The sequence below is a fragment of the Garra rufa genome, chromosome 8 (genome assembly GCF_049309525.1).
Source record: "Garra rufa chromosome 8, GarRuf1.0, whole genome shotgun sequence".
NCBI lineage: Eukaryota > Metazoa > Chordata > Actinopteri > Cypriniformes > Cyprinidae > Garra > Garra rufa.
The window spans coordinates 3743897-3761989 of record NC_133368.1 but is presented as its reverse complement, the minus strand read 5'-3'; the positions used below and the strand labels follow the sequence as shown (position 1 = coordinate 3761989).

The following is an 18093-nucleotide window of genomic DNA, read 5'->3' as shown; positions in this document are numbered from 1 at the left end:
TCCCTGCCAGCTGCTGCGGAGAGATCGGCCACATCGCTCTGGGATCAGTTCTGCTCACACTATCTCCATACAGACATGCTGCTCTTCATAAGTCCTGATTAAGTCTGGTTACTGAACACTAAGCCGCCCACAATGGGCTCTGCATTAGTGCGTGTGTATTGAAAGGATGCTGGCCTAAAGGGAGAGGTGGATATAAAGAGAGGATTATACAGGGAGCGAGTGTGTTTGACCTGCCCTCTGATTGTGCACATACGCTTTATTACACAACATTTGATTTTCAACAAGCGTCAGTGATCAAGGCTACACATCCACTGACCCACTGACCATCAGCTAGGGGGAGCTGTGTTTCAAAGCACATGGTCCGTGTTTGTGACGTCTCTGTACTGGTTTGAAGTGGGAAGGCACACCAAGCAAAAAAATAAATAAATCTATGCTCAGAAAGCACTGCTTAATAACCTTATTATGAATGGATATGGCATGAATAGGATGTGAAGTGGTGTAAGAAAACGTAAAATTACTGTGGATATCAGCAGTGTGTGACTTTAAAGCTTGGTTTGAACCCCTTTGAAATAAATTTCTATACAAAGGTGTGTTAAAATCTTTACTGCAAGATGTTTAATGATACTGTGACTCTTCCATGGTAAAAGGATGTGAAATTAACCCTTGAGTATGGTAAAACTTATAACGTATATAACGTATCGGAGTTGATTGATTGTCAAAAGACAGCAACATTAAAGCTGCAGCCTGTAACTTTTTTGTGTTCAAAATGTACAAAATTTATATAATGAATCCATTTTCCAAACAAAGATTTTTGGCTTATCCCGAATCACTATGGCAATCACTACACTGACAAATAACATCAAATCTAACAAAATGATATACATCATTATAATATACATATTATTACAATTAATATAATGTAATATATATTTTATTAATTATAAAAAAAAATTTGAACACAGGTCATCTAAATAGATTTTTTTACAATCTGTTAAAAAACAATAAATAATTGCAGAAATAATAAATAATGGTTTCTGCTAAACAATCTAAAATATAACAATGGAATATTTTTTTTTTTTTTTGAACACAGGTCATCTAAATGCATTTTCACAATCTGTTAAAAAAACAATAATCGCAGAAACAATAAATAATTGATTTGCCAAATAGTATAAAATATAACAACATCATATAAAAAAAAGTGTTTTTTTTACACAGGTCATCTAAATAGATTTTTCACAATCTGTGAAAAAGCAATAAATAATTGTTTTTGCCAAATAATATAAAATACAACAATATAATATTAAAAATGTAGTATTTTTTCTTCGAACACAGGTCAATAGATGTTTTTTCACGATTTGTCAAAAAATAAATAAATAAATAATTGTTTCTGCCAAATAAATAATATAACAATATAACAAAAATTCTGCATTTTTTTATTTGAAAACAGGTAATCTAAATAGATTTGTTTTATGATCTGTCAAAAAAATAATAATTGCAGAAACAAAAAAATTATTGTTTCCGTCAAATAATAAAATATAACAATATAATATAAAACTTCAGCATTTTGTTTCTTAGAACACAGGCCATCTAAATAGACTTTTTATGATCTATCAGAAAACAATAAATAATTGCAGAAACAATAAATAATTATTTCTCCAAAATATAATTAAATTCAGTATTATTTTTTTTCTTTGAACACAGATAACCCTAAATAAGATTTTTTCACGATTTGTCGAGAAACAATATATAATTGTTTCTTCTAAATAATCTAACACACTGATATAATATAAAAATTCAGTATTTTGTTCTCTGGTAATCTAAACAGATTTTTTCATGATCTGTCAAAAAAAAAAAAATGTTTTTGCCAAATCATAAAAATTCTGCATTTTTTTCTTTAAACACAGGTCATCTAAATAGATTTTTTTTTTACGATCTGTCAAAAAAAATGTAAAAACAATAACTTGTCCTGCCAAATAATATAAAACCTAATAAAAAATTAAGTTTTTTGTTTTCTTTGAATACAGGGCATCTAAATAGATTTTTTTCACAATCCATCAAAAATATTGCAGAAACAATAAATAATTGTTTCTGCTAAATAATATAAAATATAAAAATATAATATAAATTATTCAGTATTTTTTTCTTTGACCACAGGTCATCTGTCAAAAAACAATAAATAATGGTTTCTTCCAAAAAATAAAAAAATATAATTTTTTTTTTTTTTTTTTTAGTATCAGAATATACATTTTATAATGTGTTTTTAAGATGCTCTAATCTTTAGCCTGTGGTATTCAAACTGACAGGCTGAATGTTACAGTGATTTAACCATGGTAAGATGTGAAAAATAAGCATTAATCATAGTAAAACTTACTGTAATGCATGAGTTCATTGCTTTTAATGAACTCCAATGTGACAAAAGAAACCAACATAAAATTATAGATAAACATATATTCTGCCAAGGATTATATAATACAATATACATATCAGTCACATATTAAATATAAAGTAAAATAAAAAAAAACAGTTAATGCAAACCAATTTTAGAGCAAGAACTTTATTCTATAATGGGTTTTAATCGTCCTCCTGAAGTATTCAAACCAGCTTGATATTTTTAAGCAATTTCAGCATATATTAATGATGCATTTGGTAGAAAAGTTGGGTGTGTTGAACATCCTTTAACTGAAACTCTCCAACCGTTATGTTACTCCACTAACAGTTACGTAATGCAAAGAAAGGAAGTTTCTCTGCAGAATGCAAAATCTGTTTTAGTGATCTGCGAGTGCAGGGAAGTCTCATCTAAGATTTACCGCTGAGGTGAAATCCTTCAGTTAGATAAACAACAACCAAGTGCAGTGTGCACAGCTTTCAACCAGCACCATTTGAGTCATGAACAATTCCATTCAACTGCAAGCAATGGGAAACAAGATCAACAGCGTAAGGAACTCCCCAGGCCACAACACCCTTCCTAAATCATGACTGATAATGTGAATAGTGTTTAGCCACCATTCAATGCTGCATGAGCAAACGGAGGATGTTAACATGGTCAAACAAACCCTCTGACCCTCTTAAAAAGAATAGAAGTGGACAAGCTTTGTCGATCACACAGTTACTATCTGATGAAACCTGAGAATTCAACACAACCAATCATGCAAATGTTTAAACATACACAAATTTCATGCATCCAGACTGAATTGCACCTAAAATAGCTCATGGTATGGAACACAAGCTTTCGGTTTTGTATTTGTGGGTGAGTGTTTGTCCTATTGTTCCCTCTATTTGACCCCAAACCTAGAGTCATTCATTCAAGCCATACTTTTAAGTAGACATGTCTCTCTGATGTATCTACTGTTTGTTGTTTTAAAGGGAACGACCCATTACGGCGATGAGGGAAAGCTGTATCCGACTGCAAAAATGGAGCTTTTGTTCTGAAGTGAAACTTTATCGATGCCACTTAACACGTTGAAATGGAATGAGTCGCCAGGACTTCACTTTTCCCACCATTGTTTGGCAGGAAACATGGCCTATACTCACTTAGCTGCAAACTTGACCATCTGCTTGCTCGCACGGTCTCCCACAGCGAGCAGGGCCTGCACGGTAAACTGCTGGTGACGCAGGACCAAGAAGCACTGTTTCCCTAGAGAAAAAAAACAACCTGTCAGAACACATATATCAGCATACCTTTAAAACCAGGGTGGGTACTTGCCCACATCAAAGAGCCCACTGATAAAACTTATTATATGCTTCAGTTCAATAGTCTCGGGTCATTACCATTTTTTTTTTTTTTTTTTTTTTAAGGAAATTGGTACAAAATTCAGCAGGCATGCATTAACGTCATCAAATGTGACTGTAACAACATTTATGTTACAAAATGCTGTTCTTCTGATCTTTCTGCTCATTAAACAATGCATCACCTTTTTTAAGGAGCACAACCATTTTCAACTATGATAAGAAATGTGTCTTCATCACTGAATCAGCATTTTAGAATGATTTCTGAAGAATCGTGACACTGAAGACTTTATTCTCAAAATATTTGGACTTTATTCTTGTAATTTCGACTTTATTCTCAAAACAATTAGATTTTATTCTCATAATTTTGACTTTATTCTCAAAATATTTACTTTATTCTCATAGTTTTGGCTTTATTCAAAAAAATATTTGGATTTTTATTCTTGTGATTTCAACTTTATTCTCAAAATATTTACTTTATTCTCAAATTTTTGGCTTTATTCAAAAAAATATTTGGATTTTTATTCTTGTGATTTCAACTTTATTCTCAAAATATTTCAAATTTATTCTCGTATTGCTACGACTTTATTCACAAAATATTTAGATTTTATTCTCATAAGTTTGATTTTATTCTCAAAATATTTAGACTTGATTGTTGACTTCATTGTATAGTTTTGACTATTCTGAAAATATTTGGGACTGTATTCTTATGATTTCGACTTTATTCTCAAAATCAAAATGTTTCAATTTTATTCTTGTAATTTCGACTTTATTCTTAAAATATTTCGACTTCATTCTCATAATTTTGACTATTCTCAAAATACATCGACTTTATTCTCAAAATATTTAGACTTTATTCTTGTGATTTCAACTTTATTCTCAAAATATTTCAAATTTATTCTCGTATTGCTACGACTTTATTCACAAAATATTTAGATTTTATTCTCATAAATTTGATTTTATTCTCAAAATATTTAGACTTTATTGTTGACTTTATTTATTGTATAGTTTTGACTATTCTGAAAATATTTGGGACTTTATTCTTATGATTTCGACTTTATTCTCAAAATCAAAATGTTTCAACTTTATTCTTGTAATTTCGACTTTATTCTTAAAATATTTCGACTTCATTCTCATAATTTTGACTATTCTCAAAATATATCGACTTTATTCTCAAAATATTTAGACTTTATTCTTGTGATTTCAACTTTATTCTCAAAATATTTAAATTTATTCTCGTATTGCTACGACTTTATTCACAAAATATTTAGATTTTATTCTCATAAATTTGATTTTATTCTCAAAATATTTAGACTTTATTGTTGACTTTATTTATTGTATAGTTTTGACTATTCTGAAAATATTTGGGACTTTATTCTTATGATTTCGACTTTATTCTCAAAATCAAAATGTTTCAACTTTATTCTTGTAATTTCGACTTTATTCTCAAAATATATCGACTTTATTCTCAAAATATTTAGACTTTATTCTTGTGATTTCGTATTATTCTCGCATTGCTATGAGTGTATTTTAATAATTTTGAATTTATTCTCAAAATATTTCAACTTTATATGTAATAGAATAGAATAGAAAAAAGTTATAAAGTACTATCACATTATAACATGCATTGTAAATGCTGTTTCGTGTTGTCTTTATAGAAACTAACCAATTCATATAGATAGTTTCTGATTACAAAACCAAAACTAAAAGAATGGGTGGTTCAAAAATAAATATTATGAATAATATAATTAAATATTCATTAATTACTAAACACATTTGTTTATTTAAACATCTAACAGACTAGGATTTAGATTTGAGATTCCTGATTCCTGGTCCAACTCTTGTCAGAACAGCTAAATAAAAACAGCCAATTTACTGGCACCGATCAGCTTTCGACAGACTGGACGTCTCTTTGAAAGACACAGTGTGTGTAGTTTTGACTTGTCACCAAATTGCTAATCAGACACCTTGAGAGTGAACAAACTCTGATTTGTGTAAACCTGACACGCATCAGGTCAAGATCAGAGACCACCCAGACTCTTTGAAGTTCCCCTCAGTGTTCAGAGGCTGACAGACAGACAGCTGAGTGGTAGTTAAAAAAAAACCTTCATCGCAGAGCAAATCAGGATGTTGTTGTGCTGAAGGACATCCTTCACCCCAGAGCACACTGACAGAATGAAGGAAGCTGGAGGTTAAAAGATCCTTGACATGGAAGTTGTCGTGGAAGGAAACTTTAGTGATAAAGCCATAATACATGGTTTATTCATTACTGCACTCTTAAACCAGACAGGTACATTGCTCCCTTCAGACCTAGATTGTGTGGGACCGACAGGGGAAGCCACAAAGTTTAATTTAAGCTGAGGATTCAACCAAACAGTTTCTATTGATGTCATTTACTATTAATAAAACGCAGCCAAAAGGAGTGTTTGTTAGGTCATTTGTGAAAATGGCCACTATTTTCATAAGCTTTTACCAGCATTGGAAGTCATCCAAATAAAATTTTGGCATAGATAAGGCACATGTTGTGGGCACCCATATCCCTCATGGTCCTCATCACGTCATTAAAGGAGAAGTTCACTTCTACAACAAATATGTGCAGATAATTTACCCACCCTCTTGTCATCCAAGATGTTTATGTCTTTCTTTCTTTAGTCATAAAGAAATTATGTTTTTTTTTTTTTTAAGAAAAACCATTTTAGGATTTCTCTCCATATGGTGGACTTCTATGGTGCCCTCGAGTTCCAGCCGAGGAAGAAGGGTCTTATCTAGCAAATTGACAATTTATATACTTTCTACCCTCAAATGCTCATCTTGTCTAGCTCTGGTTCCGGTTCATGACAGTTAGGGCAGGTCGAAAAACCCCCATCTCATTTTCTTCTCCAACTTCAAAATCGTCCTACATCGCCATTTTACTTTTTTGCAAAGGGCGTTTAATCTGCTTTGCTCATTCACCTTGGGTTGGTACTTCTACAGCAATTTAGAACGATTTTAACATTGGAGAAGAAAATTAGATGGGAGTTTTTTGACATACCTCAACTGTCTTGAACCAGTTGAGTTGACACAGAGCTAGACAAGATGAGCATTAAAAGTATATATATTGTCTTTGTTTTTTTTTAAATAACCGATCGTTTCAATAGATAAGACCCTTCTTCCTCAGCTGGGATCATTTAGAGCCCTGCATTTTGGAAATTCAAACTCAGGGGCACCATAAAAATCTATTAGATGGAGAGAAATCATGAAATGTTTTCATCAAAAAACATAATTTCTTTACGAATGAAGAAAGAAAGAACATCTTGGATGACAAGGGGGTGAGTAAATAATCTGTAATTTTCTATTCTGGAAATGAACTTCTCCTTTCACCACAGCTATGGAAAATTACAGGATTGAAAAGCTTGAAAAAAACACATTTTTTTTGCTTAAATCCAAAAGCAATGCAACTGTTACATTCAAGGCCCAGAAAGATGGTAAGGACAATGATAAAATAGTCCACGTGACATCAGCAATGAAGCTAAGAATACTTTTTGCGCACCCGCACATAGAACAAAAATAACGACTTTAGTCAACAATTTATTTTCTTCTTTTCACTGATGCGCGTCAAATACTGACAAAGAAGAGAATTTGATGATTAAAGTGATTATTTTTGATTCCTTTGTGCACAAAAAGTATTGCCATAGCTTCATAAAATTAAGGTTGAACCACTGATGCCACATGGACTATTTTAACAATGTCCTTAATACCTTTCTGGGCCTTGAACGTGTCAGTTGCATTGCTGTCTATGCAGGATCGGAAAGCTCTCGGATTTAATAAAAATATCCTAATTTGTGTTCCGAAGATAAACAAAGGTCTTAAATGTTTGGAACGACATGAGAGTAAACAATTAATGACAGAATTTACATTTTTGGATGAACCATATCTTTAAGAAAGTCTAATTATCACCTCAGATATAGATATATTTAAAAAATTTAATCCAATTTAGAGTATAAAAAAATGCAACTTTCAGTAGTCTGATCAAATAAGTCAAATAAGTAAACAATGTTAACAACTGCCAATCTAAATGTACAAACACTTTAAAAGTGTTTAAAGTTAAAATGAATTTAAAGAATTAATCTGATGTGAACTTTGCGTGGAGAAATGCTTCATAAAACACCAGATTCCTAAATTCCTATTGAGATGACTGGATTTGTCCTTGCAGAACTTCAACGTAAAGGTAAATGTGACCCACACCCATGTCTCTTATGTATAATTATAATAATTCTATTTATATTGAAGCCTTTGGAAGACAATTTTATCTAGATCAACATTTTTTACATTTTCAAGGTATATACAGTTCCGTCAGTTCTTGCACTGCCTGGAAATCAAACTCATGACCTTGGTGTAGAACCCATGGTGTACTGTTTGAGCTAAAGGAACTGTAATTTTAGCGTTTATTAATGCAATAAAACACCCCGCATGTCAAATAAGAAACCCTTGAGCTTTAGTAAGAGCTGCTTCCACGTGTTGAAATGAACTGAGTAACACTTCCAGCAGCAGATGAGCTTGTGTAATAGCGAGGAGGCGTTTACCTTTAGCTCTGCTGGTGTGAATTCTGGCGCGCACCCAGATCTGCTGCTCTGCCTTCTCGGGTGTCAGGTCCTGGACACGCACCAACACCCTGTCTGCCTCAATCCAGGAGAGAAAGAGAGTCTCAGAGAAAAGACATCAAAGACGACAGGCCTCCCCCCTTGTACACAGATCCCCACAAAGGCATTCGCTCAGATTACAAAGCCACCGGGAGGAGGGCTAATAAATATGAAACATAACAAGCCCCGTCTGAAAGGCGACCATCACGTGAATTCTCCTCCGTTTTGACAAATACAGTGTCACCCTGGCTCCGCTGACTCACATTATGACTTTATTATGAGGCAGAAGAGACGGGGCGGTCCCACTCAGCCCAAGTAAAAGTGCTCAGGGCGTTTGGCTGATCCGGAATCCACCCACATGAAAGCTTCATCTATCTCTGCCTGAGAGGAATGCTGGTGGGAGACGACTTTGTTCTGTAGCAGCAGAGCTTAAAAACTCGCAGCCGGACAGTCGGGAGTAATGTCACCCTGATTCCTCATCCGAGATTTACCTCGTACAGTTATTCAAGACTATTATGTGTGACAGCGAGGGGAGGAACATCGGGGAGAGCTAAAGGGGACGCCAGGGAGATCCCGACAGCATTAGATTATCTCTTAAGCTCAAAGACATTCCTAATTATCATTCTACAGCAAAATTTTGCACTAGGAAACCTGTCTATATTCATCCTGTGGGAGCGAGATGCCCTCCTAAATCTCTACTTAAACACTGAGAAGGACACTGACCCAGTTTCTGCTGGGATTGGACCATAGGACAGATCCCATAGCGATCCTTGGCAAAGTCCTGGGAGGAGAAGAGAAGAAGACAGGGATGGTAATATGAATCTGAAAGGAACAGTTCAGCAAGGAAGTCCTCATTTATTCACCCTCATGTTATTTAAAACATTACTTTCTTCTATGTAACACCAAAGGAGAATGTTCGAATGGGTACTTAAACCACCAAGATATATACAGTTGAGGTCAAAAGTTTACAAGGAGAAATTATGCATTAGGAGCTGGGGGTGAAAACTCTTGAACAGAATGGCAGATTTTTCTTATTTTGCCTACATGTCATATTTTTTCATTTAGTACTGCACTTAAGTGGTTACAGAAGATATTTACATGTTTCCCAGAAGACAAAACAAGTTAAATTTACCCTGATTTGCAAATTCAAAAAGTTTTCACCACCGACTCTTGATGCATGTTTTTTTTCTTTCTGGAGCATTTGAACCTTTTGTAATAGTTGTAATTGAGTCCCTTAGTTGTCCTCAGTGCGAAAAGATAGATCTCAAAATTATACAGTCAACAAAAATACTGTAAAACCCAAGAATTTTTCTGAAGAATAGCAAGAATACCTGTTCAGGACAAACAAGGATTTATAAACAACTATCACTAAACTAAAAAAACACAGCTGTGGATCATTCAGGTAACAACAAAGTATTAAGAATCAAGGGGATGTAAACTTTTGAACAGGGTATTTTTTATAAATTCAACTATTATTTTCTCTTGTGGACTACATGTAAACATCTTTTTTTTTTTTGGTTTATATAATTTTATCCTAAAAACATAAAAATAAAGATCCAATCTTTCTAACACTAAAATCATTCTTATTTTTTGGTGAACTATTTCTTTAACACTTGATATGGCTAAAAACAGACAGGAAATGTGAATTTAACAAGGAAATGTAAATGAACAATACTTACATCCTCATCAGTTTCCTGCTGCTCTGCAGCCTGAATCAAAGAGAGAAAATGATTTCAATAAAACATCAACAGTGGAGGGAAAACAGACCATCTATAACAGCTAACATAAAAATTAAACACATGCTGATTACTCTGGAGAAAGGCAAGCACTGTTAAAATTGGAAATAAAATGGATTCTTTGTAAATTATTCAAACCCATGTGTCAATTTAAGTAAGAATTATTTTATACATTTGTTTTGCTCATGATTCCTGTATCTGAATAATTTATTTGACAAAGCATTTCCTAGAAGTCCAACAGACAAAAAAAAAACTAGAACTTTAGGACAGTACATAGATAATATTAAGTACAATGGACTGTTTTCATTTACTTTATGTATTTTTTATTTTATTTTATTATCATAGTATACTATTTTATTATTTTTTATATAAAATATGATGTATTATTAATTTTCCTGGGAATTGTTTTGCTCTGGACTGTGACAGTATGTTTTACACAAACCTTTTGTAAATTACAGTTTTGTTTTCATCATTAATCAAATTAAATAAAAAAATAATAATTTTCAAAAGTTAGTACAGTATTGAACATAGTATTGTCAGTATTGAATAGTATTGGCACAGCCCCATTGTCACTCACTTCAAATTAAATAAGACTTTAAGCAAACAGAATAAGAAAGATGCTCATTTTGGCAGTTTAAAATATTGAGGAAATATCTTCTGGATGCAAAAATGCCACTTCGTTTGGGCTCATAAACAGATTTGTAAGCACACATGAATTGAAAAACAATAGAAACCCCTCCATACAGCAGCTGTGGGCCCTGGACAGCACAGTGGGCAGAGTTTGCATCGACTGGCGCACACACTCACCAGCTTGGCCTGCTTCTCTGCCTTCTTCGCTGCTTTCTCTGCTTCCTTCTGCTGTTTCTTCAGGGCTTTCTTCGACTGGGCCTGCTGCTCCTCCTCTCCAGCTCTAAAACAGGAAGACACCACACCACAAAAACAGCTCTGTCAAACTTCCATCTACCTTTTTTTAAATTTTCTTCCGGGAAGCTTTTCTGATAGATGGGGGGAAAAGCAGTCCAAACTCGGCTCACACACATAGGCACAGCATCCCGCTGGCTTTTCAAGTTGCTGTGTCTTTCATCTATTGTTTCAACATGCCCAGAAAAACAACAGAGGCTAAATTAGACTTTCATCAGTGCCGTTTGCTTGTTTGTGCTCCTGTGGTTTAGGTAGTCCAGTTATAGCAGCACAGGAAGAGTGATGTCTGTCTACAGTAGCACACATGTTACATCATTCAGGTGATATAGTTATCCCATACTGTAGCAACAGACTGATTTAACAGTAAAGAGTATATGGAAGTGACAGGAACGATCGATAATGAAAAGAGTCATTTAATTTCACTTTTAATACTGTGATTTGCAGTCAATTCCATATATAGGCCAGCCAAATTCTTCAGTCCATATTTGGCCAAATGATCACATCTGAACAGAGTTACTAACACAGTCATTAAAGAAATAGTTCACCCAAAAATGAAAATTCTATCATTAATTACTCTCCTGCATGTCGTTACGAACCCGTAAGACCTTTGTTCATGTCAAGAACACAAATTAAGATATTTTTGACGAAATCTGAGAGCTTTCTGACCCTGTATAGACAGCGACGCAACTAAAACATTCAAGGCTCAGAAAGGTAGTAAGGACATCGATAAAATAGTCTACGTGACATTGGTGGCTCAACCTTAATGTTATGACGCTACACATGGACTATTTTAAAAATGTTCTTACTACCTTTCTGGGTCTTGAATGCGTCAGTTGCACTGCTGTCTATGCAGAGTCGGAAAGTTCTCGAATTTTATCAAAAATATTTTAATTTGTTTCGAAGATGAGCAAAGGTCTTAAAGAGTTTGGAACAACCTGAAAGTGAGTAATTAATGAGAGAACTTACATTTTTAAGAGAACTTTCCCTTTGAAGATGCTGTAGTGGTAACATGGAGTCAGATGGTACTTAGTCTCAGCCTCAGACGTCACGCCCACGGAACGTTGCTAAACGTCTGATGCATATGGTACGCTTAACTGGAAACACTTCAGGAATGTCGAAGTCGTCATCTGATTAGTTGAATTTGACCGGATTTCCGGAAGACGCGAGTGTCGCGTTTATTTTCGGTCCGCCGGGAAACAAAGCGCAGACTGATTTACTCGGCGTTTTGCTAAAATGTGCTTATGCAGACGCCATTGTTGTTATACACATTTGCGACCTTCGCGAACAAATTACTGACTTACTGCTTGTTCTCCCTCTTCTTCGTTATCTTTCAATGCTGGTTATTTCAGTGACTGACTTGTTGCACGCCAGTCTGTTGTTGTGGGGGCATTTCCACGCACAGAAACGTGACGCTGAACGAAACGAACTGTGATTGGTTGTTTGACATGCCGATCAAACGGTCTTATGGGCGGGCCTTGGCCAACTAAAGCTTCCATGAGTTCCAGACCTTCAGCCGTCAGTCTGAAGGTCTGGCTACGCGAGACTAGATGGTACTGAACGTAGGGATGCACCAAAATGAAAATTCTTGGCCGAAGCCAAAGCCAAAAAAAATTAAACAGTGAGCAGAAGTAGGGCTGGGCGATTTGGCCTAAAATCAAAATCTCGATTAATTGAACATTTTAACTCGATTACGATTAATGAACGATTATTTTATTTATTAATAAATTTATATTTAATTATATTTATATAATATTTATTTTTTTGCCCTCATAGTTCACTGACAAGTAGGGATGCACCGAAATGAAAATTCTTGGCCGAAACCGAAAACCGAAAAAGAGGAAACCAAGGCCGAAAACCGAAACACCGAAAGAATTATGCCAATTATTAGTACCATTCCATTTATGGCTATGACTGTGTACTAATCTTACTAGACTCAAGGCATTGCAATTGCATACATTAATATTAAAGTTTCAAAGAATAAATCAATTATATTAATTTAAACAATTATTATCATCAATCAAGTATTTTATTACTTGACATATACATATATTTTACTGCCTTTGTTTAAATTGTTTAAATTTTTATAACATTATCTTCTGTATCCATCACATCATAGACTGTAAAAAAATTCACATTTACAAGACTACGCGTTTCTCTTCCAGCAGGAGGCGCTGTCAGACTGGTATACAAAGCAGCGCAACAAATGACTTTGAAACGTGCAGCGCTCAGATTTATTCAATGGATAGCCTTTTGAAGTTTCATCATTTCTTGTCTTTCAGTCCCCACATTTAAGACCACCTGAAATCATAATTCAGACTTTTATAACCCCTAATAACACTGCAGTTTTCAATTAAAATTAAGAGCTTTATTTCAAGAACCGATTTTCTGAAACAAACCTTGCACAATATACGTTTCTTTTTATACGTTTCCCACCATATTCAGGGCACAAGGAAAATATTAGGGGACTAAATTAATATCAGCATATGAAGTATAATCGTCTCTCATTGTCTCTGAGAGAATGCACGTCAGATGCTGAAAATCAGTTTTCACTTTCATTTTAACATTGCGCAGTTTTCACGTTGCTTGTGTGATATCCATTGGCTCACCTCCATGGTTTAAAACATAAATATTAATAAAAATACAGTATGAAAAGACATATCTTTAAAATATTGTGACGTAACACCAACGTAAAGCTAATGTTTTTCACTCACTGAAAGCTACATCTTGTCTCGATCTCTGCTCTTATCACTGCACGCACGACTGCAGACACAACCCCTCTGGAAATTTCGGCAAAACAAGTTTTGCAAATCGCTATCCGTGGGTCTTTCCATACGTCCACACCGCAGACGTGTTGCTTCAGACAAGCACGTGCAGGCTGCGGTTTCTGTTTGTGTCAACATACTGTTTCGGCCGTGTTGTTTCGGTGATAAAAGTCTTTCGGCCGAAAACCAAAAATGCACTTTCAAAGTAGAAAATAAGCACTGTCTTCTAAACAAAATTACTCTTGTATATCCTGTACATTTTTTAAGCTCTCCATGGACATGTCGGCGGAATAACGTAATGTAACGGAGCGGGGTCACGTGACTCCACACGCGGTACTGTTTTTAAAGGGAAAGTAATCGAAATAATCGACCTGGAAACATTTGATCGATTATAGGTTCTGAATGTCGATTTCGATTATTTTTCGATTAATCGCCCAGCCCTAAGCAGAAGGCCAAAGGCTGAATACCAAACACCGTTTTTCGTGTTTTTTCTCCCATGTATTTTGCTCATTTTTTCACCATTGCATAAATTAAATAGCCAAGATGTGTTTTTTACAGTTTTGTCTTGCTTTTCAAAAAAAAAAAAAATCAATTATAAAACAACAATTTAAAAATATTTCCTTAACACTGAACATTTTTAACATTCTAGTAGACATTATAACCTACAGACAAAACACAATTTAACTTAAAATTAATAAGTCAGTAAAATAATATTCTTTGGCCATTTTTAAGACCTCCTTCTTGAATCAGGCATGGGTTTTAATGTACAAATAAATGCAGCCTTGCTGAGCAAAGTAATAAATGTATTTATAGAGCAGTTGTAATGATTGTTATCATTATTTTTGTCTTACTTTATTTTATTTTACAGAACAACAGTAAAATTACAATGCTAACATTTATGAAAGCTGACTTTTATTTTGAGAGAAACCCACAAGAAGACCTCAGTAGTACTTTTTCCTGACAGCAGCAGATGAATGAATGATTCTCATTACGCTGTTTCAGCGCAGATTGGACTTTGAATCCTGGCTAACAAGCTTGTGCTTTCTCTTCTCATCGAAGACATGTGATGCGGTTCTAAACAGTCTCTCGCTGTCGGTGCTTATAATGATTTTTGCGTCTTTCTCGGACAGTTTTAAATGCTTCCACACTGCCGACATGTCTTCTGCATTAGTGCGCACCTCACATCATTGTTCGATAAAATTTATTCAGCCTTATCGCTTATTCAGCCAAACAACGAAAGAGCTTTATATGATTAACAAAAAAGGCCTCTAACATAGCTTGCTCTGTTCTTTTTCTATTCTATCTGTTTATTATATTTATTATATAATTCACACTTGCTACATGTATTGCGTTAGGCTGAGACTTGTCATAGCACTTCCATATCATTGCTCTTTTGTTGATTTTGATTGCTTCCATTGTCCTCATTTGTAAGTCGCTTTGGATAAAAGCTTCTGCTAAATGACTAAATGTAAATTACATTTAATAATAGCTTTTTTTATCAAATCAATCCAGCCTTGGCATAAGGACTCCTTTCAAAAACCTTAAATCTTTCAAACACCAAACTTTTCAGACATATGAGAATATAGTACACAGAAACAATCCTAATTTAATTTTCTGGGAATACAATTTACTATTATTTATTACATGAAAAAAAGATGACAAAAACAAATATTTCTTATAGAGGGTTTGCACTTAAGTCACAGTTACAGTCAGTTACCCGGATGCATGGCCATATTGGCGATACTCAGAGGTAAAACAGCATGGATTGCACAGTTAATGTACTACTGAACACGTTGTTCTGCTAATTTATGCTGTCTTAACCATGGAAAGAAATGTGTAGAAGCTGCTAAATCCTATACGGGATGTATATGAACAATATTTTGACAAACTGAAGTTAATAGGTGGTAAAGATACGTACAAGCAGTGTTAATTAAGATATTAGCCTAATATTTCACCTACCTGACTGGAAATGATAAGAACAAACACAAATGCTGTCCAAATTCTTGCCCTGGAAACCCTAGTTCAGTTTGGCAAACCATAAATGCCTTTTGTTCCTCAGACAGTTTTTTGCACTCTTCTGCTTGATTTGTTATAACTTTTGGCAACCTATAGCACTCTGATTAGTACAGCCCAAAACATGACAATACTTGACCATTTTCAGCAGCAAAAATCAGCAAAATACGCAAGCTTTGTTTGCTTCAGTGGCATTGTTTACATTCAGTGCCGCCAATATGGCAAATTGATGACAAGTGAAAACACTCTATTGGCAATAAAAAAAAAAAAGACACTAGCTTATTTCCTCTATATATTTATATGACAGAAAACCAGCTTACATAGAAAAAAAATCAATAATTTAGAAACTGTTTGTCTTACCAAACATATAAATTAAATCAATTACTCTCTGAAATGACTTTCCTTTTTGGCATTAACACCTGAGTCCATGGGTTCATTAGTTTAAATGCTAACCAAGTCCTTTAACCGAGTAAGTCTAACATTTGACAAGACTACCGTCCATCATCCATCAAGTTAATACGGCAAAGATGGATTACCAAGCAGTTCAACAGTTATTTAAAACAAACACAATTACACAGAAACCCCAACAATATGTAAACTGATTCACAGGGCAAAGGCTAAAGGAAATGACATGCCTCTGTGATCTCCATTACCTTTTTAACCCCTTAACTGTCACTCCTATTTTTGAACAGCGACGTTAAAATGAAGAATTGAAACTTACATTTTTAGAACTCATGAACAAAAACATTTTGTAATATGACTTTGATGTACATTTTTCATGTTAATGCAATGTCTGGTTTTAAAATGGCTTTCAAAGGTTTGAGGTTTTCAGCTTTTCAACTAATATATAATTTCTTATGATTTCTAAAGTGTAATAGAAAAAAGGCAACGGGGAAGTCTGTCGGTGACAAAGGTCAGAACTCCTGTAATGAAGTAGATTTTTTAGGTGCACACTTGTCACACACTACATAATTTGTAATAGGGCTGGGCAATTTGGCTTAGAATCAAAATCTCGATTAATTGAACATTTTAACCCGATTACGATTAATGAACGATTATTTTATTTATTAATAAAATTATATTTAATTATATTTATATAATATTTATTTTTTTGCCCTCATAGTTCACTGACAAGTTTTGTACAGTAAATATGCTCACATATTACAAGCGAGAGATTTTTGGATGAAGGGTGCATTACTTGATTTTAAAATAATTGAAGGAAACACACTATCTACGATCTATGATTATTAATTGAAATCAGTGTTGAACAACTGAAATTAAAGCAAGCATTGCTTAAAACGAAAAGTCACATTTTTCTTAAATTAGTGAAAATAAATAACTTGCACTATTGGAAACAAAATAAATAATTTTCAATGTTTTTCATATTAAAAGTAGAAAATAAGCAATATCTCCTCTAAATAAAATTACCCTTGTATATCCTGTAAATACTTTTTACTGTATAAATACCGTTTAAGCTCTCCATCGACATGTCGGCGGAATAACGGAACGGAGCGCTTGTGTTTTTTAAAGGGAAAGTAATTGAAATAATCTTCCTGGAAAAATTTTAACGATTATAGGTTCTGAATGTCGTTTTCGATTATTTTTCGATTAATCGCCCAGCCCTAATTTGTAACACAAAATAAAATCTCTTAAGGAGCCTTAGACCTTTCCAACGATATATAGTTTGTCATGTTTAGATTTGGAATTATCTGTAAAATGGTGAAGTAAACTTGGGCGGTGACAGTTAAGGGGTTAAACACTCAATATCTAACACATGGTTTCCGGTTAACAAGACCAACCACTTTAAATATGCCCATTACTAATCACTCATCCGCTAAATTTAAATAATGCTCTCTAAGAATATGAATGGCACCATTAAATCTGAAACCACAAGAGGAACAGGTGGTCACCAACATGACCAAAACAAACCGGTGCTCCACCTCCAGACATGTAATAGAATTTACTATTACACTAATTACTCCAAACAACAGAACAAACAGAGTAACTAAGACTCCATTGCATAGTCTAGCTCTTTATCCAACACTGATCTACAAAGTACCTCCGAAAAGAGCAGAATCTGGGCAGGCGACCATATGGCAGCCCTCAGGCAACACAGGATCAAGTGCCTGCACACAGTGCTACAGAAGTTTAAACACAATGGATCAGTGAACGCCTTCCCCAGCACTACCACTGCCAAGACTACAACAGTCCAGCCGCGGGCTCCGCTGAGGCCTCAACCGTGCCAAAGCGGGCAATAAACTACTCTACTCCCCCCTCTGCATTATGCATTAGCACGGAACAGCAACACAGCACATA

General features: G+C 34.4%; 1 protein-coding gene across 1 annotated transcript in view; it reads right to left on the bottom strand.

The window, feature by feature from the left end:
• dars1 (aspartyl-tRNA synthetase 1) overlaps window positions 1-18093 on the bottom strand; it is a 42772-nt gene that overhangs the window by 22722 nt on the left and 1957 nt on the right. The window contains exons 2-6 of the mRNA XM_073845508.1: window positions 10889-10991; window positions 10025-10054; window positions 9069-9126; window positions 8289-8381; window positions 3532-3634 (exon numbers count right to left, since the gene is read on the bottom strand). Coding sequence (XP_073701609.1) covers window positions 3532-3634; window positions 8289-8381; window positions 9069-9126; window positions 10025-10054; window positions 10889-10991 — 387 coding nt within the window. The remainder of the gene's footprint in view (window positions 1-3531; window positions 3635-8288; window positions 8382-9068; window positions 9127-10024; window positions 10055-10888; window positions 10992-18093) is intronic.